Consider the following 22,117-nt stretch of genomic DNA (forward strand, 5'->3'; position numbering starts at 1 on the left):
TCTGAAGCCCAGCAGCGGCATGACACCGGCAACACCCTTAGCCTCCCACCTGGCAAACCTGATTGCTGGGAGCTGGCCAGAGGAGTCACCCCACCTGAGGCTGACCACAATACCTGAAAGCAATAATTCCAGAGGAGGAGGCAGCTGAGCTGCAATCTCTGTAACTGATTGCTTTCAGCAATGAGCCTTTTGTTTTTCTGGATATCCAGCCTGGCACACTGCCCAGAGCCCAGCAATCATCCCCGTGCTGCCTGCTCAGCCCCTCAGCAGCAAGCAGCCCCCAGCACCTGGTGGGCCTGCTCCTCCACCTGCTCTGCAGCCTCACCTTCAGTGCTGTGTGTGGCTTTGAGCACCACAACAGAAGGACATAAAATTATTAGAGTGTGTCCAAAGGAGGGCTATGAGGATGATGACAGGTCCGGGGGACAAGATATATGAAGGACTGCGGAGGTCCCTGGGTGTGCTCAGCGCAGAGCAGAGGAGCTGAGGGGAGGCCTGATGGCGGCTGCAGCTCCTCACAGGGAGCGGAGGGGCAGCGCTGAGCTCTGCTCTGTGTGACAGCGACAGGGCCCGAGGGAACGGCATGGAGCTGTGTCAGGGGAGGGGCAGCTGGGGGTTAGGGACAGGGGCTGCACCACAGGGCGGTGGGCATGGAACGGGCTGCCCAGGGCTGTGGGCACGGCCCCCAGTGCCGGAGTTCAAGCAGAGTTTGGGCAGTACTCTCAGACGTAGGGTTTGATCTTTGGCGGTCCTGCGTGGAGGCCAGAATTGAACTCGGTGATCCTTGTGGGTCCTTTCCAACTCGGGATATTCTTTGATTCTGCGATTCCCAGCTTCAGCCATTCCTGCAAAGATTACCCTCCATGATATTGCAAGAAAATGAATAATGGAAAATGATGGGCTTCAGAGCACCATATGAATCCATGGGAGACCCACCTCAGCCTTCCTCAGTTCTGTGTATTAAGATCACACCAAACCTTCATCCATCTAGTTTGTAGAAAATAACCAAAGTCAAACAAGACAGGGCAACTCTCCCAAAGCAAGAACTGCAAATGCATTAATTGAAATATGCCATTATTGTACCCCAACACGTAATCCTTATGCCCAGATACTGTGAATGTGGCAGTAAAGTGATTCTTAACTCAAGTTCCAAAACTGATCCCAGCTGGCTGACCTTTTAAAAACCTTTTACGTTAGAAAAAAAATGACATTTTTTCCCCCTTGTAAAACTTTCCCCAGAGCTCTACTAACCCTTCCAGCAAAAAGGGCTGAAGAAGGGGTAAGCCACTTACTGGTGTTCAGTGGAGGAATGCTTTCTTCCCCTTGAAATCAAAGTGCAGCACATGGATTGGCCGCCCCCATGCAAGCACCCCTTCATCCCCACTTCTCCACAGCCAAGTGCTGCACTGCCATCGTGTAGTGAGCCCATCCAGCAGGAACAGCGGGGTTGTTGTAGGGATTTCAGTCCTGCTAAAGGCTTCCTCAGAGCAAGGCTGTGATTCCACGTGAAAAAAAGCTTTCCCCTATACGTATATATATATATATATATACATACATATATATGTTTTAAAGCTAAGTAACTACACCCAAACAAATGTCTGCTGAAAACTGCAGCTAGGCATCCATAATCTACAAAATGCCAAGACTGAGGTTGCCTAAACCAACTCTAATGTGGCCCTGTGCTTACTGAGATGACCTCAGTGGAATCTGCACTGCCAAATACTCTCCTTTCGCTCTTCTGCCCATTTTTTTCCTGTCCTTACACTCAGCCTGTGCTCCATGCATGGCTGTGCTTCCCTGATGCATCCAGCGGGACAGTGCTGTGATACCGTGCAATTGCCCCCAGGCAGTACAGCACTGCATGCTGAGCAGTCATTACATTCTGCTCACCTGGGAGCTTCATCTTGCTGCACGTAGCAGGGCAGCAGCAGAGATGTGGCCACGTAGAGACAGACGTTCAGCAGAACCAGCTGTTAAAATTCACATAGGTCCAGAGCCAGCGCTGCTCTTTCCCCCCAGCCTCTGCCACCTGGCTGCCAAACAGCTTTAGATGATGGATCGGCCACCTCCTGCTAGTCACACAGATGGCTCATGTTCTGCCATGCTAGGCTCCATGGACACGTTCAGCAAAGGGTAGTGACCAGCACTGGCACATCTCCAGCAGTGCCATAAGATTTGCACCCAGAGACACCCGTCTTTTTGGTGATGCTGCACATCATCTCCTTGATGAAGTTGGTTCTGTCACACTACGCCAAGCAAATTAATCACAGAACCACGGAATCATTACGGTTGGAAAAGACCTCTCACATCATCCAGTCCAACCGCCCACCTACCACCAATGCTGTGCACTAACTCACGTCCCACAGTGCCACACCTACGCTTGATGGCCTTTCATGTTGAAGCCGCCTGCTCCAGTGCTCACCAGCAGTACGAGCGCCTCGTGTTTGTGATCATCCCACAGCCTGCATTTTCAAACAATGCCGGCTTAGAACAACATTAACCTGAAATGGATTATTATTGGGTTGACTGCTCCTTGGGGTCTAATGAAAAGCATTCATTAATTCTCAGGGCAGGAGAGCTAATTACTTTTTTTTTTTCGTTAAAAAAAAAAAGACCGTGCTAATTGCCAATAACTTTTTTATTGAATTGGTCTCATAAAGCCATTTCTTTTTATCTCCCGTTCATACTGTTGCAGATAAAGTATGCGATCCAAACAAACCGCAGGCTGAGCTTCATCTCGCGTGCAGAGGGGAAGCCATCCTCATCCCTGAGGACCAGAGACTGTAGGAAGGTAAATGCAGCAGCACGCACAGTAACCCACAGGCTCAGCGGGCCGGCTGCTGTAGCTGGAGGAAGAAGTAACACACCCAACGTGTGCATCACAGTGAATCCCGCGAGGAAGAAAATTCCAGGTGATTTTTACTTGCTTTTAAATACAAATACCTATCAGCCTGAAGACACGGAATAATCAACAAAAGGATTAACCGGTTCTTTTGACCATGCAATAAACTACAAACACAACGATGAGAGTAAATCCCACATAAGCACAACAAGCCCATGGGAACAAACCACTCTCACAAAGCCTCAGGCCATGCCATGGATTTAAGCTGGCCGTGAACATCACTGCACCTGCACCACAAGTTTTTTGCAGTCTTGCAGTCCCTAAAGCATGTTGAAATACTTCCCTCTTAAAGCCATTGTGACTGAAAAAAATAGAGGGATAAGTTTTTTTTTTTTTTCCTCTCACTCCAGAAGTTCTCCCATGGGGCAACAGCCATTTCTTGTACTGTGTTTTCTATTTCTCTCATGCAGACAGAGCACACAAAGCATGGCCTTCTACCCTGCCAGACAGCCTATTGGGAAAAATTTCTCCTCAGGAAGAGCGGTGAGGCAGTGGCACAGGCTGCTCATAAAGGTGGTGGAGTCACTGTCCCTGGAGGTGTTCAAGAGCCGTGTGGATGTGGCACTGAGGGACATGAGCAGTGGGCATGGTGTGATGGGCTGCTGGTTGGACTGGGTGGTTTTAGAGGTCTTTTCCAATATTACTGATTCCATGATTCAATGATAAACCCAGACCAGGAATGTTGTTAGTAAATCAATTTGTTCATCATCACTGACTTTTTATCCACGCAGACAGTGATAGTACAAGGGTAAATGTCTTTAAACTAAAAGAGGGGAGACTTAGGTCAGATACTGGGCAGAAATCCTTTCCCCCAAGGGCAGTGAGGCGCTGGCACAGCTGCCCGGAGAAGCTGTGGTGCCCCATCCCTGGTGCTCAAGGCCAGGTTGGATGGGGCCCTGGGCAGCCTGATCAGGTCAAGGTCCTGCAACACAGGGCTCCTTCACAGTGCTGCTCACCGATACAAACCTTTTCAGCTCACACTGGTAACTTTCCCTGCTACTGCTTCATCCTCACCAGTGCCATGTTGTGCTTTTGGGGGAGAAGTAGGTTGGCTCTAGCACCTGGCTCTGTGTGCGTGTGTGTGTGTGTGTGCGTATTTTCAGAAGAGCATGTGATCCTCACTGACACCAGGGTTGGCAATGATGCTGGGACCTGCTCCTGGTTGTTATTCTTGGGGGACACCTACCTGGAGGTTATCAGGGGAGAAAAACATGGGTAGCTCATGGGTGAGGTCTTCCCAGTGTGGACAAATGTTTCCCTGTGAAAAGGCAGGAAGAGGCATTGCTCTACCATCCTATGGCCCAAGCAATTGCTCAAGCCACTGTTGTTTCTTCATCCCAAGGCATGGACTGCAGGTGCAAGTGCTAAGCCTGAATCCACAGGGCTCACGAGTGACCTCAGTGCCAATCCACAGCGCTTAGCATTCGTGGGAGAAAACAAATGCGAGGCAAATAAATCAAGCAACAACAAACAAGGGCTAGTGAGGGAGCAGAACAAAAGCTCGGTCTTCATTCTGCCCCATGTAGTCACTTTTTTGAGTTAAGATTTGAATCTTAAGGACAGGCTCTGGTGGGAAAGATGGGGAGAGAGAAGGGAGATGGAGAAATGCTTGCTTTTGTGAGTGCTTCATTTGATCAAAGGCAGTTATTTGGTGTGTAGGAAAAAAGGAATCGAAATGCTTCCATGAGATAAGCAGAATTTTGTGTACAACAGCTCTCAGCCTGAGGTGTTCAGATCTTGAAAGTTCGGCCCCTCTTCAGCTAAGGGTGAGCCCGCAGCTTTCACACCAGGCACATACACGCGTCTGTTTGAGGCAGGGAAGCGCCTTTCCGTTGGACATGTAACACTCCATTCTCTGCCTGCTCCTCCTGCATAGTGGTGAGGGAACACCACAGACACAAAGGACTTTCAGCTGGAAGTCAGGGCATCCCCAGCCACCAGAGGCTCCCGCAACAAAGCACACTGCGGGCTCCCCAACACGCAGTGCTCCTCTCACGCAGACGTACTCAGCCTTTGCGTATCCGATGAGAAAGAGATAAAGGCCTTTTCACGAACGCAGCAGAGATGGTTGTGATCTCCCCCCCGTCCCTCTTCCCCCACCCACACGCTCACCAAAATCAAAGAGAAACGCTTAGTGCCACACAATCACGCGCGGCGCAAAGGACGGGATAATTAAACGCTGCAGATTGTATCAGTCACAAGAAGAGAATTTGCAAAGCAGAGGGTATGTATTTGTCACATGGCGCAACCAGCTGTGGAAGGTTTTTTCTCAGAGCTTTGAAACAATTCCAGCTCTCTCTCTCTTTTTTTTTTTTTTTTTCCTCCCAGGGTAATAACATTTTTCTGTCAAAAACAAGTTGGTTGTTAAAATATGCATAAAGGCATGTCACTCCAAGCTGTGCGCTCGCGTTTCATTTTCACTTCCCCCCTCGAAAGAGTTTTGTTGTGACTAAAGAACAAAAAGGAAGCAGCTAGAAATCCGTAATGGTTCCATTTATTAATACATATATCACAAATACTCACAATATCAATGCATTCTCGTTGGCATGCTAGACAGAGGCATTATTAAAAAAGTCCTATTTCTTTTGTTTTTTTTTTTTAAAAAGGTTTTACATCTTTGCTTTCCCCCAAAAATATTCCATATGCCCGTTGGTGGTGGCGGCTGTGAGCTTTTTGTTGTTTCTATTTCGATTCGATTCAACGATGTACTTGGTGGCTGCAACCTCAATGCAAAAAAAAAAGAAGAAAGAAAAAAAGAAAGAAGAGGAAAAAAGTCCGAAGGCCGCGGTACAGCACGGTTCGATTAGTTCATAGCTATCTAATAAAAATAAAGGGAGCAAAATTACCGCCTTCACAGTAAGCGACAACACAGCTTCATAACAGTATTACACGGGATCAGGTTCAGAGGCAAAATGCACTAGACGAAGCCTACTGGGATACGCACTGGGCATACAACACTGAGTAAGAATCAAAGATGTCGAAGAACATCAGGAGGAACGGTTCCCTTCAAGCACAACAATTTAACATCGTTTTTCAAGTATCTTTATGTTATGTTACCGATTCCTTCGTTTGTGGGGAAGGGGGGGGGGGGCGGGGAAGGGGGAAAGGGTGAAAAACCTTAGTAAAGCATAAACAAACCAAGAAATTAAGAGAAACCCAAAAGAATACATAGTTCATATACCGTTTTATATGAATGTGTGCAACACTTATTAACCATGGTGAAAGGCTAATTGTGCCCTCCGGTCACTACATGCACAGCCTGATCGATGCTGTTAATGAATTACCTGTGTTAACTTACAATGCAACTACAGCGTGACCAAGAGCGCGCCGTCCTGGCCCGGGGGTCGGCTCTGGGCGCACGGCGGTGCTTCACAGGATGGTACACTACGCATGGGACAGGTCGGGAGGTGGGGGGGCGAGTGTGCGCGCGCGCACGTGCTTGCTTGTGGGGGTGTGCGCGCGTGCGTGCGAGAGACAGTGTGTGCTATAACATTCGTGTCAGTCTTTCTTGAACGCTGCAGTTCCTGATCCTGGGACAGGCGCTGGGCTTCACGCTTCCGAAAGACTGGAGGAAGGGACAAAAGGCAAGAGGCGGGTCGGTATGTGTGCCAGCAGCAGGTATCGTGCCCTCTCCTTTCAAGAAGGAAGCTGAAGTGGCAAGACATTCAATGGTACGTTCCCCCTCTTCCTCTCCCCACCCACCCCCCCTTTTCTTTTTCAACCAGACAGAACACTGGAATGAAAAACATAAAGCAAAAAATCACACGGGAAGACTAAATTCTTGATTATTATGTCACTTGTCCACTGCCTTTAATAGAAGAAGGAAAGGCTCACCTTGTTACACCATCTCGTACTGGTTAGCAGTAATAAACCGGGACAGGCAGCACGCCAGCAGCATCCCGATCAACTGTTCCAAACAAGAATGGAATAAGTTAGGTTGAGTGAATGCAGAGCAAAGGAGAGGCTGTGGTAAGCAGAGACTTCACGTTCTGGTGCTCTCACCCACAACAGAACTTATCCCTTAGCCTCCGATCAGAGAACTAGCATTAAAATCTCTTGTCCTTCCTCGTGGGATCTTCCTCTTGATTGTTATCAGAACCTCTCTGTTTGATAGCACGTATTTTACTACTTTTCCATCCCGCTGCCACTGCCAGCCCAGCACAGGCAGGATACCCAATGGGCTGCTGCCTGCCTGCATTTCGCTCACCTGCTCCACTCGGTTCCTGACCCCCCCCGGCCATTTATGCTTTCTTTACAAATGATGCAACACTCGATAAATGAACGCTATAAATCTGGAAATTAAAAAAAAAAAAGAAAAAAAAAAAAAGGCCTTTCACTATTCCCCTGGATATAACTCAGCTTATTGAAAACAGATCCCTCGTCTCCACTCTTCAATAATCTCTCAGTCATTTTAACGTTTCGCCCATTGCAATTTGTTAGCGTTTCCTCCATTTGCTAACAGCGTTAATGCGCTATACATAATTCAGCCTCATTTTTCTCATTTGGACTGGTCAATTAATTAACTCATGAGCATATCCAGATTGTCACCGTTCATCACCAGCCACGGGGCGAGGCGAGGGGGCTGCCTCTGCGGGAGTATCAGTCTCTCCCTGACCTTGCTCCAACCAGCTGCAGTGGTTCTTGCTAATGCTCGGGGTGTCCCAGCTGCTCCAGCTCCCAGCTAGCTTTTTTGGGACTGGCTGGTGCTCAAGAAGGCAAATCCCGCTGCAGGAGCCTTGCACAGCTGAGTGACACAATACGTGTCGCAGCTGAACTGGCGTAAGCCCAGAGCGAGGCCAAGCTGGTGTACCACACATCCAGATAAACTGCTTTATGCCCCTAAGACCTCATATCTCAGGTCAGGCCATACTTCATTAGCTGGAAATTTGCCACTACCGCTCCCTCTCCTATTTCAGAGACTGCCTGATCTCCAGCCAGCACAACCACCCCAAGAGCAGTATGGCACAAGTGGTGGGTGTCAGACCACATCCCACCATGACTGTGCTAGGCACCTCCAAAGGGCATGGAGTCATCAATCTGAATCTCTACAATCTGAAGCTCCAACACGCAAACGCCAATTTCGGCACCAAGTAACAAGGATGATACTGCCTTGGTTGTAACTGGACTTGGGTCACAGGTAACACTACCTGAACAACCTCCAGTACAAATCTCAGCTACTAGGTTTTGGGGGCTATATTTTCACAGATGCTGAGAAAGATGTGGGTGCCAAAAACCCTCCACAGTTTTGACAATCTCACTTGATAGCAAGAAGACATTTCAGCCACGCTGTTGCCTTTTCTACTTCATGTCTGTAGACAGATGTTCCAGCAGAAAACTTGGTAGCTAGAGTGCTCAAGGCTTGCCTGTGACCAGTGATGCCAACAATCTGTTGTTGCAGGCAGTGTGACACTGCAAAGTCTCACACTGCCACAGAGTGTCCCTTCTGGTGACGGACTTTGGTGTCATTTACACTCAGAAGGTTTGGGGAAGGCCAGAGAAGGTCTGGCTGCCCTCCAAAGGACAATGCAATAACAATAGGCACAATGGTCAGACTGACGGAATATTCAGCTGGAAACCAATAATACTAAGCTGCTGGCAGATCCTACACCTCCTCTTTGCAACATTATCCAGCGACTGATCCAGAGGTGGTTTTGTTGTACTCGATCCCATGTTTGCAGCCTGAAAGTCTTGTTGCAGAAGACATCTCCCAGCTAACCTCAATCACGGATTCCTCTCTTCCATGCAGGCTGCAACTCTCTAATATGTAGCTGGCAAAGTTTCACAGCACTTGCAAGCACATGATAATGTTTTGGTGTAACCAAGTCTCTTGTAAGATGAGTGACAGGTTACACATGAATGCACAAATGTCTTTCTGATCTCTGGTCTGCTCATTAACTCTTGGCCCTGATTATATATGCTTGTTTATGCACTTAAGTCGTTACAGTATCATAATATTCAACTTCTGTATTTTAAAACAATGGGGTGCATATCAAGCTATTGCATACATTGATTTTATAAGGCACTTTTAGCTATCAAATATCTTAGAAGTACTTTGAACACATTTATAAAAGTGTGTATTTTACAATGTGTGTCTTCTTCTTCTCTTTTTTGTTTTCTACCCTCTCTTCTAAGATTAGCTTTGACTCCTGAAATATTACATGAAAACCAGAGGGTTCACTTTGATACCTCTGGTCTTGCCATAAGGAAACTTGAAAATGTGGACAAATTCGTTGGGCTAGAGCAACGGAAAACCAACACCCCTCAGGCATATCTTCTTTACAATCATCCTATTGGCCAAAGTCCATTCTAGGAAGCACAGTGCAGTACATGCATTTTTCATTTCTCCACCGTATGTAGGACTAATCTCAGACATACCTTAGGTGTGATCACTAAAACCTATCCACAACAGCTTCCTAGCAATCTTACCTCTTTTCACACATGCAAAGACCGTCTTTTTAACATAGTTATTTCACGGAAATTAACAGTGAAAGCTGTCCTGCAGGACATATTTACTTTTTATTATATTAAAGAGAAACTGAAGTGTAATTTGAATTTCTTCCTTATTTGGTTCTCGATATTTTCACCATTTCTCATTCACTGGAACTGCACTCAAGTCTACAAATACAGATATGCTGAAGTAAATGTGAATTCATCAGTGGAACGGGTAAGCGAAAATGACTTTTTTTATCCATCAGGAATAATAGTGTAGTTCAGCGATTTACCTTGCCATATTCTCAATATGCAGAGTTTCAAGCAACCAGGATCTCTACCTCTGTTTTAGAAGACATCATGTTTTCCTTGCTATGTGCCTCATACCTAAGTCAGCCTCCTGTGCACTGATACATCCTCAGCACAAGTCCTATCTCCACACTAAATCCACAGTGGCTGGTCTTCAGAAGCAGCAGACTTAGTCCTGTGTCAGATTTCAAGTCACACATTGGATCCCAATACAGGTCCAGCTCCCCAGCCCTTGTGAAAGGGCGAAGAAGGGTGCAATACTCCTCTCTGGGGGCTGTGTCAGGGCGAAGCCAAGCATCAGCCTCCATATAATTGGCAGGAGTTGCAGTAGACAAGGTGGATGATGCCTGTGCCAGAACTGTGTCCACAGCCAGTAGAGATACCCACATGTAAGAGGGCAGGTGGGTTCTGCACTTCACAGACGGACTGAAGCCACGTGAGAACTCATCTACAAATGGGAGTTGTATGTGCATGCTCAGTGCCTGACTTCGAGCATGTGGACAGCACCTGGCTTCCAGCCCTTCAGTAGAGAAGGGAAGAATGTGTCCCTAACAACACACTGAGAGTTTCCTACTCAGGGACCCTAAAGCAAACACAATCCATAACCCCACCGACAAACCCTCTCTCTTTCACCCTGCACTGCAGTTTTCTCTAGGAGAAAACTCTTCATCATCTATCTTGCTTGCATTCTTTTATTCTCTGTTGGGCAGAACAGAGCAATCATTTTGCTGCTCTGAAGAGCACCTGCTAACCTGAAATTATTCCAGCTGGGAGGAAGCATTGGCATCTGATTGCGAAAACAATCAAATGGTGTTTTATTATTATTATTTCAAACCCAAGAAGCAGTGCCTGCTTCTCAACGTGCAGACAATGTCAGCAACACAAAAGATTTTTTTAAAAACTCTGACTCTGTCTGGGAGATCTGTGCCAAGCCTGCAAGATGTGTAATACTGTTACATCAGCTTTCCCCATTTTGGAGAATCAGCACATTCCTCATGTTAGTCAACCTCATCACCTAACAAATCATCTGAAGGAAAGGCCCCTTGAGCATGCTTTGCTGTAGAAGAGCAACACGATCTAATTTCTCTTTTATTTAGATTAAAACTATTCTCAGTAGGAAGAGAGAAACCCTGCCTACAGCTGGAGCACTGCCTGGCATCACTGCCAGCCAGGGTTAACCTGAAAGCAATTTGTAAACACCATTCTTAATTGGGCCCAGCAAAATGGATTAGTCAGTACATGATAACTGTCCGCCTTCCATTCTTCACACACCAAGAGAGCATTTTCCTCCCCTGTAGCACCTCTCCTCTCCTTTTCACACATTCAAAACACTCTGAGCAGACCTTTCCTACCCTGGGATATCTCCTCAGTGTGCCAGGGCTCGTGTTGAGGGAGGGGATTGACATCCCAGCTGGTAGCAGGGCTCACGTTGCCATTAGGCAGGGCGACCTGCCAACGTCACATCTAAACACACTTTGGGTTTAACTTGAAGACACAGCAGCAAATTGCACACCCTGCTGTGCTGCCTGCAGCACTGGGGCTTGTCTTGCCTAATGCGAAAAGGATCCTGTTTTGGGGACCACACTCTGCACACGTTGCCTGCTCTTGGTGCAGCACTGCCTTCGCATGTCACGTTCACAGATAACTGGCGACCCAGACCAAGCATCTCGACACATGCCAGAATACTAACAGTTCCAGCCAAACCCTTCCTACAATCTCCCTCCCAGCTGCAAGCAACTTTCAGGCAGGATAAGATGTTTATTTGTCTATCCTATGTATGGTAGACTGATTAAAGCGTTTCACACGACATCAGTCCTGATTGAGGAACTTGCCCCAGCAGCATATCAATTACTCATAAAGTTCTACTTATTCTATTTTTTTGGAGAATTTTACATGAGACAATTAACAAGATGCTATATAGCCTTCTAGCTGTCTAGAATCAGAAGTGAAATAGAGAGTTCAGAGTTCTACACCAGCAATCAAGACATAATCAAGGTTGGAGAAGAGTATCAAGACAATTGCGACCACTCAACAAGAACTGGAAAAGCCTTTTTTCTTAAGAAATGTTCCCCCACTCCATGCAGCAACATCTCCAGACCAGCGGTTTTACTGCTTCTGAACCCCAAAGAGGTGACACCCACAAACATGCTCTGTCTGGCTGTAGGTATGGCAAACCAAGTTTTACACTCACATAAAACAGGATGTAAGGCCAAAGCGTGGGGCCTCTCACACCCAATATCAAGGCAAGAAGGAATCAGGTTTCCAGATATGCCCAAGGCAGAGCCAGCAGCAGGTCTGAGCCCACCCATTTTCAGGGCTATCTAGAGTTGTGCATATGTTGACCAAGAGGACATGGTGGTCTTTTTCCACAGTTTGGGAACAGTTACTCTGAAGAACCCGAGGGCCACAGTAACTGCTGAGCAAATTAAACCCCAGAGAACTCTGACTAAAGTACCGTGCAACAAAGCACAGGATGACCATATAGGGCAGCAAGGGCAAGAGGGCAGCTACATCCCCTGCATTAATTCACTTGCCCATCACCAGCAGCAGCAGTGGAAAATCACTCATTCTAGTGATGCACAGTGTAAATTTACATCTTGCAAACCGAATTCATGAGTTTTAAGAAGTCAAATAATGTGCTGTAGCAGTTCATTTTTTTCATGCACTGGATAAACCTAAGTCATTCAACAGATATACTTCCAGCATTGCCTCAGGAAGCAGATTGTTAATGTTGTGTGAATGAGGCAAGTGAAAGTTGCATGACAATTTTTGAATAAGGCACTTGCAGTCATACCACATAATACTTACAAGAGAAGGCAGCCTGCCTCTCCTAAGTAACTGGCTTGGACATCACATACATTGTCACACAGTTTACTGCAACATTCTGAAAGAAGTTTCTCATTGCTGCTATTTCCACCCCTCTCAATCTTGCCCATCTCCAGGAAAGTCCTTGCCATCATACACGAAATGATGAGCATAAAGAAGCATAAGACTTGCTGAAAGATTCAGGTGTTTTCCTGCCACTCCTTGATTAAATGATTCTGACCAGTCTTTCAGTTTCCCTAACTCTTGGCTAGGAAAGGCAGTTTGGATATTAGGGACAGGCAAAAACGTCTTTAGCTCTCCTCTTATCCTTCGTACGCCAAACATTTTGGTGCAGGCAAGGAGCTGGTTTAATAACCTGGTTTTGGCAGTTTGCTGTTCTGAGAGTTCACAGCTACAAGGAAAAAAAATCAGTCACCAAACCCAGTGCCCCTTCCAGGCTCTTTTTTCCCCCTCTCTGGGCTGGGGAGGCCTGAAGAGCCTTATTTGTACTCTTCACTCCTTTAAAAAAACAGTAAGAGTGCTTAGAAGATAGAAGCTTATCCAAACAATGGACAAGCTATTTGTCTTCTTTGCTGTTTATGCTCCATTTAAGCCAGTGTTTTATTGGGTTAACCTCTATTTGACCCAGTGAAGGGACAAGTTGTTTTCCTTGAGCTAGTCATTAGCTCTACCGTAACTGATATTCCCAAGGAGAAACTTCATTTAAGTTGAAAAAAAGAAAATCAATGAACAGATGACCTCAGGACTAACGAGTATGCTGAGTTCAGTCCCTTACATAATCCCTCCTTCCTTGAAGTCAGGATAAAGAGAGAGAGGGGAAAAAAAAGTGGGGGAAGGAAGCATTCATGCACTTACCTGTGAGAATGCAATTCCAAAAGCAACTCCAGCTATAATTCCCATATTTGTCTCCATAAAACTGGTCACCAAATCGTAACAGCCCTGGAAAACAAACATCATTCCTTGCACAGATCTTCCCTGGTGCACATGCATGCATGCATACAGACATTTCAGATGTTCTTGGGTTAGGTGATATTTCTGCTGTTGTTTCCAGCAAAGTCACCTTTTTATTTAATAGGGTTTCCGAGTGAATGATGGAACAAAATGATGTGACAAAAATGGCTCTTTTTACAAAAAATCACACTTGAATATTTTTAAAAGCTAAATGTGATGCTGTGCTCACTTTTATAGGTCCTATTAAAAGAAAGGCAGTTTGCATTGATTCAATAAACATCAATATAGCTTTGATCTGAAACCATACCAATAACAACATATAGTAATATTATAATACAATATAGGCATCAAAAATGAGTAAACGAAGTCGATCTCCTAATATTCCAGATGTTTAATACAACCATGCTTCAGGTGTCCAGTGAGGCATTCTGCTTGCCATCATCTGTCAGAGAGACCAGGCAAGATATGGAGCAGCAAGCAACTCTAACCCATCTAATGAAGTTATCAAACATTTGTATGAAGCTTCATTGTCTGTTTGCTCTAGGACATACAATACCCTGTCCAGCTCCCCAAGCCTGATTTTACACCTGTGGCTCAGACCCTGACTCCACCAGCTGACTTGCTTCCTCCTACCTCTCGGTTCATAGCACATTCCATGGCCAGAAAATTCATACATGTAGCTGCCCTTCTCTTGGACAGGCTACTTTGAGGTGTCCCCATCATTACATTAACTTTATCTGAGTTTCTCCACTTGCCTACTCTTCCTTAAAACAAAACAAAACAACTTTGAAATTAGTTTCCCTACTCTGTAGTCCCTAAATGAATCTCTTTTTCTTTCATTACTAACCCATCTGCCCACATCATATAAAGCAATCTCTCAGCCCTTTTGCCACCATTACCCAAAGGATCAACAACACTCTCAGTATAAAGTCGGTCCCAAGGCATTGCATTTAATGTTGGAACTTCAGCCACTTTATCAGAAGATGGAGATGACAGAAATAAGTGTGAGTTCCCTTTCCCAGTTTGGCCTCCAGTCCTGCTGGATATGCATCTCTGCCATTTGCCCTCCATCCACACACCACTTTTGCAAACACTCAAGGAACTCTTTCTGTTATTTCAGAGGTGTCAAAAATGAGTAAACAAAGCTGATCTCCTAATATTCCAGATGTTTAATACAAGCATACTTCAGGTTTCCAGTGAGGCATTCTGCTTGCCTTCATCTGTCAAAGAGACGAGGCAAGATATGAAGCAGCATACAACTCTATGCCATTTGAAAGAAATAACAGCTAGAAGGAAAGGACAATGTCATCTGTTGCAGACAGGCCATTCATGGCCTAAATGATATCATTTCTCTAACCTCGTCTTCTGATATCAGAAGACATTTTCTTTAATCCTGGGAGTAATGAAGTGGTAAACCTAATAACCACAACTAACCAAGGACCAGCACAGCCATTCTTCAGTTGTGAAATGTTTAAGCATACATATTAATTACGTCTTACAACACTGTACAGTATGTTAAATTCAAGTTTGCATATTTAGCATATCAAGCAACTATAGCTCTGTGTGTGTTCTACATATTATGAAACAAGATTAAATTTCTCAACCAGATCTTTCACGTTCTCCTTGCTTGCCTGAAATCTCTTCTGTTCAACAACCTTTGAGAGATGGAACACCTAACAGCAATGGTAATTTGAAGGCAACAGAAGATCTCCTTAAAAACACATGCAAGGGAGACAGGTGTGATCACTCTCCCCATTTGAAGACTGTTTTTTCAAATCACAATATTCTGTTTCCTGAAGTGCATTGCATAAATACAACTAATCCCTCAGTCCTTACTGTGCATGGGAGGAAGAGTGCAAGAAGCACTCAATAGTTGCATATACAGTATAAATGCGTCTGAAGCTGTGTGCACACATCTGGATGCTGATTTAGAGGACAAAAGTTATAACCTAGCAAGTATCTGATCATTCTTGACAATATCCATCTTTTGCTTTATTAAGACTTTAGAGAGAAATAGTTTCTGAGATTTGTTGGTAAGGGAAGATTAAGAGCACTACATTGGTTTAATATAGTTAATCTTAATTACAGCTTTTAAAGCTAGGTGTTAGTCCCACCTGAGATGAAGAAACTGACAGACTAAATGATATACCCAAGTTCACTAAGCAAGTCAGTGGCAGTGTTGGCAAAGAAAATCTAGGAGTGTTTTCTTACAGTCCTTCAGTTTGATCTTTACTTAATCCTCTTTGGATAGCTTATCATTATTTCTCATAAACTACTAGTAACTTGATTAGCTCACTGAATACTTGTCCTACTGATCCTTTTGCAAGATCCACCAAAAATCTGTATTTCAAATATACTTATTTGAAACAAGGGTCTTCTGGGAGCATATCAACAGGAGGAGCAATGGCCGTTTACAAGGGTAGACAGTAATAGGACAAGGGGAATGGTCTTAAACTGAGACAGGGGAGGTTTAGGTTAGATATTAGGAGGACGTTTTTCACACAGAGGGTGGTGACGCACTGGAACAGGTTGCCCAAGGAGGTTGTGGATGCCCCATCCCTGGAGGCATTCAAGGCCAGGCTGGATGTGGCTCTGGGCAGCCTGGTCTGGTGGTTGGCGACCCTACACATAGCAGGGGGACTGAAACTCGATGATCACTGTGATCCTTTTCAACCCAGGCCATTCTATGGTTCTACGATTCTACAATGAAGAGAACATGCATTTTCCTTTTTCTTCAAAACACACAGAACAAAGAGCCAGAGGCAGTGGCTTTTGATTCTTATCTGAAGTGTAACCAGAAGTCCACACAACCTTTCCTCATGATTTACTTCTTATTTTTCATGCCCCTTTCACATCTCACCCTGCTCAAGCATTAGGAACAGCTCCAGGATCTGACAACGGTTAAGCAGAAATCTTTACAACTTTTGAATATAGATCAGAAAATCTATCTCAGGTTCTGTCTATCTCAGAAATTTGGACACAATTTTTTAGAAGTCACAGGACTTTCCAACTGAGGAATCAGCAGTTCTATTGGGTGACCTGGCATTAGACAGAAGACACAAGCTGAGGAGCAAGCATGGCTAGAAGTGACTCACTAGCACTGGACTAACACAGGTTCATTCATCAGCTGCTCCTTACAAATCTGTGGGTGACCTTTGCCAAGAGAACTCAGAAATGGACAGAGAGTCCTCAGTGCAATGCTACATTTGGCAGTGAAAACGCAAATGGTACCTGCACAGTTATGCAGCCTGGAAAGGGTCAAAGCATGTGGACATCCCAAACTGGAACCCCTGGTAGAGGACAGGACAGTTTCTGAGGATGCATACACGCCAGAACACTTTCCTGCAGGGGATCTGGCTGTATTGCAGCTCCCCTAGATCCACCTCCATCCTGCCTCTTGTCATTTTTTCCACTTCGATGAAAACAGAAAGTTGCTACAAGTTCACAAGGTGAAAATGAATGGACTTGATCGTCCTTTATATTCTATATGTATGTATCTTATGCAACCCAGCAGCATTACTTTGCTGGTGACTACTGTGAGTTTCATAACAGATGGATGTCACTACTGCTCCAAGTACATCTGCAACAAGTGGCTCTCACTAAACTATTACAGAAAAGAAAGTGGCTAGAAGAGAAAAAGTCAGTGGGAAATAATCCTCTACTATCCCTTTGTTAATACGTGCTAGAAAATGTTGTCCACTTGACTGCTTTTCAAAGAAAGATGTTGCAGGCTGTGCTCAGCCACCATTCCAACTTTCTGATCCACAGGTGACCGAGGTCAAAAAGACAGAAACAGAAAACAGAGAGGAATGTCTGTCTGTATTTTCCCCATTTTCCCTATCTTCTTCTTTCCCCCTTCTTTTGTGTATTCAGCTCTGAAAACAAAAATAGCAAAGGAAACAATCCTTAAGTCAAACTGAGGTATGCCACAACTCAGCTTGGTAAATAGCCTACAGACAGTTCATTTTATCAATAAACTGTCTGCTGCCTCTTGCAAATTTTGAATAGAAAGAAAGAACTGATGATGAGCCAGTACTTAAGGGGAAAACTTGAGTTGTATTTCTGCAGTGCTGCGTCTGCTACATGTGCTGCATTGCTTGCTCTTTACTCTTCCCTTCTGTGTCTTTATTCTCCAGCTATTCCTTTCCTCCCTGTTTTCCTAACCTGCTTTCCTACTCCTGTTCTGCTTTCCCATAGTTATGCCCTATGACTGAAATTTCTACTGGAACATAAGCAGGAATAAAACCTATCCCTCCCTCCACCTCGCTACAAAAAAGCACAGTGTTCAGCAGAAGAGTGCAGAGCGGCGGTGACAGACCTGGCACTTAAGGACAAACACGTGCTGCATGCACTCTTGGTCTGGTCAGCATTGCTTCCGTGTGCAGTGCAGTACCCAAATCAGTGTTACAAAGAAGGGGAACAAATTTCCTTCTTATCAGAAATGTTGCTGCAACCAGTCACTTGAGAAAGGTCAGCTTAAGGAATTTGAAAGCAAGAGGGAGGCAAAGCCCATCATTACCATCACTCCACCCCAATACGCATTCTTATCAACAACCACGTGAAATGAAATGCCATTACAAGCAGCCATGCGCTCCACTGACATACTAGGTGCCTTCATAACATTTTCCTCTGGCACAACGTTTCTAGTACCTTCTGGTTTACTTTAGTGGCAGCAACGGTCATATTGCGCAGATCCTGAGTATTGCAGTCACTGGAGTTCATGCAACAGCTTGTAGGGATGCCATGTTTGAAGAAGTAAGGGCTGGTGCTCCAGTTGGTATAGCTCTGAATGCCACAGCAGCTCAGCTGTGGGAAAAAAAAGAGGTAGATTTAACAAACATACAAACAAAAAATGACAAATTGGATATTGAAATCTTATCGAGTCCATACTTATTTGGTTTTTGTTGCTAAACAAGAATAATCAGAGCCTTATACTCTTTATACATGCCACCCATGAGTACCTATAAGTAGCTACATCTGCTTTCTTCTTTGGAAAAAATATACACAGTTTCTTCTCTTAACTCATCGGTCTCCTCTGCCAGCCATTCATTGTGCTTTGTGAACAAAACAGCTGCAGCGGATGAATGATGCAGGATACTAGATAATAAAATCCTGTCTGATCCAGCCCAGATTTACAATGATTTATAATCCTATTGACAGATTCCCTGAAGAATAAGGGCTGCCCAGTGCCCACCACTCTTAAAGAAAAAGCTGTCCACTAAATGTAGTTCAGGATCTGGGGTCAAACAGTACAGGTTTCATCTTCATTGAGCAGCTCGTACTGAGCTCATTAAAATTTCGCAATCTTGTACAAGCATGTCAGATGCAATACTTTTTATTTCGATTTTTGCCAGTCTCTAATTTGGGCTTACATCAGTTTATCTGAATCAATTGTAAAAAGTTTTCCATCCCACTGGTATATGTTTTCTAACGTAGGCCAGGCACAAGATTAGAAGTAATTGCAATCGATTTGACAAAACAGCAGCATTAAGAGTGCACCAGTATGGTGCTGTTGCAATATTGTTTTTGAAATATTGACATTTAGTACCTCCTGATGCCTTGGGCATGGCATCCAGCACATCTCCCAAACAAAATAGGGCGTCCTTCATGAGACAACTATTCTACAACTGGTAGACGCTCTGGGCAAAACCTAGTTTCACTGGTGTGTATGGTAAAGTTCCCATTAACTCTGCCAGAGCAGCATGTCATCTCAAGCATACAGAAACCTAATTTCATATAGTAAAAAAAACCAGACACAGAAACAGGCAGGGCTATAATCAGAAATGCGAAGCAAGACCAAACCTTAAAGGCTGAATTCTGCTTGCAAAATACAGCTTGCAGATTGAGACGCTGGCACTTCATGCTCTGTGATCAAATGTAAAAGTATGCTTTGTATCTCCTTATTCATTTTTAATATCCAATTTCAGACTTACACTTTCCTGTACGTTATCCACTGCATGGCTCCGCTCATCATTCTTGTTGTAATTCTGGATTGCTTCAGTGTATGTCCTAAGGAAGGTATCCTTGATCTAAGAGGGTGAGGAAGCAAAAACAAACCCCAAGTGAACAATGAAAGGCATAACATCTGAGCACTAATTGCAGGAAATAAATGCATTTTTAAACCTAAAAAGGTAATTGAAGTAGCCCTTCAAACTCTTTTTAAGGTGTGCTTTCGGAGATGGCAGAGGTCCTTCTTTACTGCCAGGAGTCTACTGACAGTATTTTCCAAGTGGGGTATATTCAAAGAACACTACCCCAGCCAACTGCTTTAGTTTTGAAAACAGAATACTGATGGTTTGGCCGTTAATGTAAAAAAGTTTTGCATTAAGGTTTTTGGGGTGTTTGGGGCATGTATGTACTGGTTCAGTTGAACCATGACTCTCTAGAAAGAAAAGCAGATGGCAAAAGGACGGCTCCAAAAATCACAGTTCAAAGCAAATGCTTTGGGATCACAGATCCTTGGCATACATAACAAGATTGAGAAGATCCTGTGCAAGGACCTGCAAACTGACAGCTTCAGACTACCCAGCTAAGGTTTTAATCTTTTTTTTGCAGATCAAGACAAAATCATTGGTTCTGAGGATTTTCCTTCCTTTTCAAGCTAACCAGCAACCAAGGAACGTGCAAAAACGTGACCACTGAAAGCACACAAGAACTGTTAGTGGTTAACCAGGGAAGTCCCTTGTGAAACACAAGGAAGATGTGGAGAGGAAGCAGGTGGATGTGCCACCATCAGCTGCAAGCACCTGGGGAAGTCAAGCCTGCCAGGTGTCTAAAAGGGGGTGGGAAAAGGACTTAACCTATGAGAAGTGTACCTTTTGTCGCTTTTTTTCCCCAAATACTTCGTTTCAGCACTGAGTTTTAAAGAGGCTGCATGGATCTCTCTGCTCAGGGGTAAGTGATGAGAGCAGGAGTTTGGTGAAACTTCTCCGCACAGCATGTGGCAGTGATTGTGATGCTGCAGTCCCAGGACACGGCCCATGCAGGGAGGTCACAGGCTACTGCCCCCAGACAGAAAAAGGCACAAAGCCATCATTCTTACTTAGCATATCCCAGGGAGCCAGGAGGGCACTAAGCACCTGGAGAACATCTGTAGCGCACACAGTGAAAACGAGATCTCTCAGGGCAAGGTCAGGTACATCACTGCAAAAGGTGCTTCCAACGGGGCGGTAAAGGGGACAGGTAGCAGATGATTTGGTCAGCTCACATTGTGGTGACCTTCAGAAGAGACTGCCTCTGCCGAGAGGAGCAGCAATATCATGCCAAGGCTGACAAGGCCAGATGAAATGGCAACCTTGAGCAGACAGACAGGTCTTTCAATATCAAATCAAAAACCACCCACCACTTGCCAGGAACCAGAAAAATCTATACCAAGGGAATTCTCATGTCAAAAGAGGAGACTAGAAAAACAGCTAATACAAAGAGAGGAGACTAAGAGGGTCTCTGGGGTTTTGTTCTGGTTCAGCATTAACTGCATATAGGTTCATGGACTTAAAAGCAGAGATAGACCTGATTACAGTGAATGAAGCATAAGCGCTACTACAAATCACGTCTTTTTAAAGCGTCTTCCTGTCCCAGTTTCCTACCCCATGCTACTTCTAATCTCTCCCTATTCTCAGTATAAAAATACTACCCTATTCCACCTCCTCCCTGGGAAAAAAAGGTTTACGAAACATCAAACCTGCTCTGATGCAAAAGTGCTCTCTGCCTTATATAAACAAGTGCTTGCCTGGCTGAAGAAGCTGTGTTTAAGAAAAGTATTTAATCTGTTTTGCAGTCTTCAGCATATGCAAAAGAGTAAAGAAGATCTTACGTGATGGACGCACAAAAACCGATAGCTCCAGAGTTAATACCAGACAGCTGAGGCCGAGAGCTTTGGCTAAATCCCTTCATTTGGAATCGTATCATTTTTAAGAGCTGTACACGTTATTGTTGAACGTCAGCCACATCCCCGGAGATGCATATGGAGCTGCTGAACTCAGCGACCTACAAATTGTCCACGCTCCAGAGCACTTCTCAGCAGCTCGTGCCCAGGGAGGCACTGCCACATGCAACCTCAGCACATTTCCACCTACCTCGTGGCGAAACACAAACCCTGAAATGCCAGCCACTAGCTCAGCCAGGAACACCAGGGACAAGAACATGGCATACTGAAAAGAAAGGAGGCACGAGAAGTCAGAGCGTGACAGGCTTTTTTCTCAACACAAACACTGTTCATCACAGAGTTTATAATTTCTGCTCTAGATACCATTTAAAGATGTTAACAAAGTTTATTTGAAGGCAATACGTAGGCTACTGCATGAGTATGTAGTATGTATTTATGCAACTCACAAATTACATGCACTTTCCAATTACTAGCTCTTCTGACCTTTCTGTTCCCATGTTTCTTAGCGTTTTCATATAAATTAAAACACACATTCCAGAGGTGGATCACAAATCACTAAGGTTTTGATCTTGCAGTACGGAATACAAACAGACCCTTTTTATTTGTATGGCGCTCCGATAAAGTAAATAGGTTTCTCCAGGTGTTCTTGCTCACATTTATCCATCTCTTGCTGCTAGATTGGGATTTCCAGCCTGACTCCTTTAGTTTCTCAAATGAATGAACTGACTGACTTCACTGGAAACGTTCTCATGGGAATACCAGACAGATGCCCCTAACATTTTGCTAAGCCAAAGCCCATGTTTGATTCCGAGCAG

At 44.7% G+C, this 22,117-nt stretch overlaps 1 protein-coding gene and 1 long non-coding RNA gene across 3 annotated transcripts in view; one reads left to right on the plus strand and one right to left on the minus strand.

The window, feature by feature from the left end:
- Window positions 1-5,380: 5,380 nt before the first annotated feature.
- TSPAN7 (tetraspanin 7) overlaps window positions 5,381-22,117 on the minus strand; it is an 89,523-nt gene continuing 72,786 nt past the window's right edge. Inside the window, exons 3-8 of one of the 2 annotated variants that reach the window (XM_015302009.4) lie at window positions 21,493-21,567; window positions 19,351-19,446; window positions 18,068-18,223; window positions 13,322-13,405; window positions 6,737-6,809; window positions 5,381-6,467 (exon numbers count right to left, since the gene is read on the minus strand). In XM_015302009.4, coding sequence (XP_015157495.1) covers window positions 6,741-6,809; window positions 13,322-13,405; window positions 18,068-18,223; window positions 19,351-19,446; window positions 21,493-21,567 — 480 coding nt within the window. In that variant the 3' untranslated portion in view covers window positions 5,381-6,467; window positions 6,737-6,740. Of the gene's footprint in view, window positions 6,551-6,736; window positions 6,810-13,321; window positions 13,406-18,067; window positions 18,224-19,350; window positions 19,447-21,492; window positions 21,568-22,117 lie in introns of both variants that reach the window. The other variant, XM_015302017.4, reaches the window with a different exon arrangement.
- On the plus strand, window positions 6,185-8,987 carry LOC101751659. Its single transcript, XR_001471267.4, has 3 exons — window positions 6,185-6,281; window positions 6,405-6,573; window positions 7,819-8,987. It is a non-coding gene; the product is annotated as an uncharacterized LOC101751659 (long non-coding RNA).

Source organism: Gallus gallus, chromosome 1, assembly GCF_016699485.2.
Source record: "Gallus gallus isolate bGalGal1 chromosome 1, bGalGal1.mat.broiler.GRCg7b, whole genome shotgun sequence".
Classification (NCBI taxonomy): domain Eukaryota; kingdom Metazoa; phylum Chordata; class Aves; order Galliformes; family Phasianidae; genus Gallus; species Gallus gallus.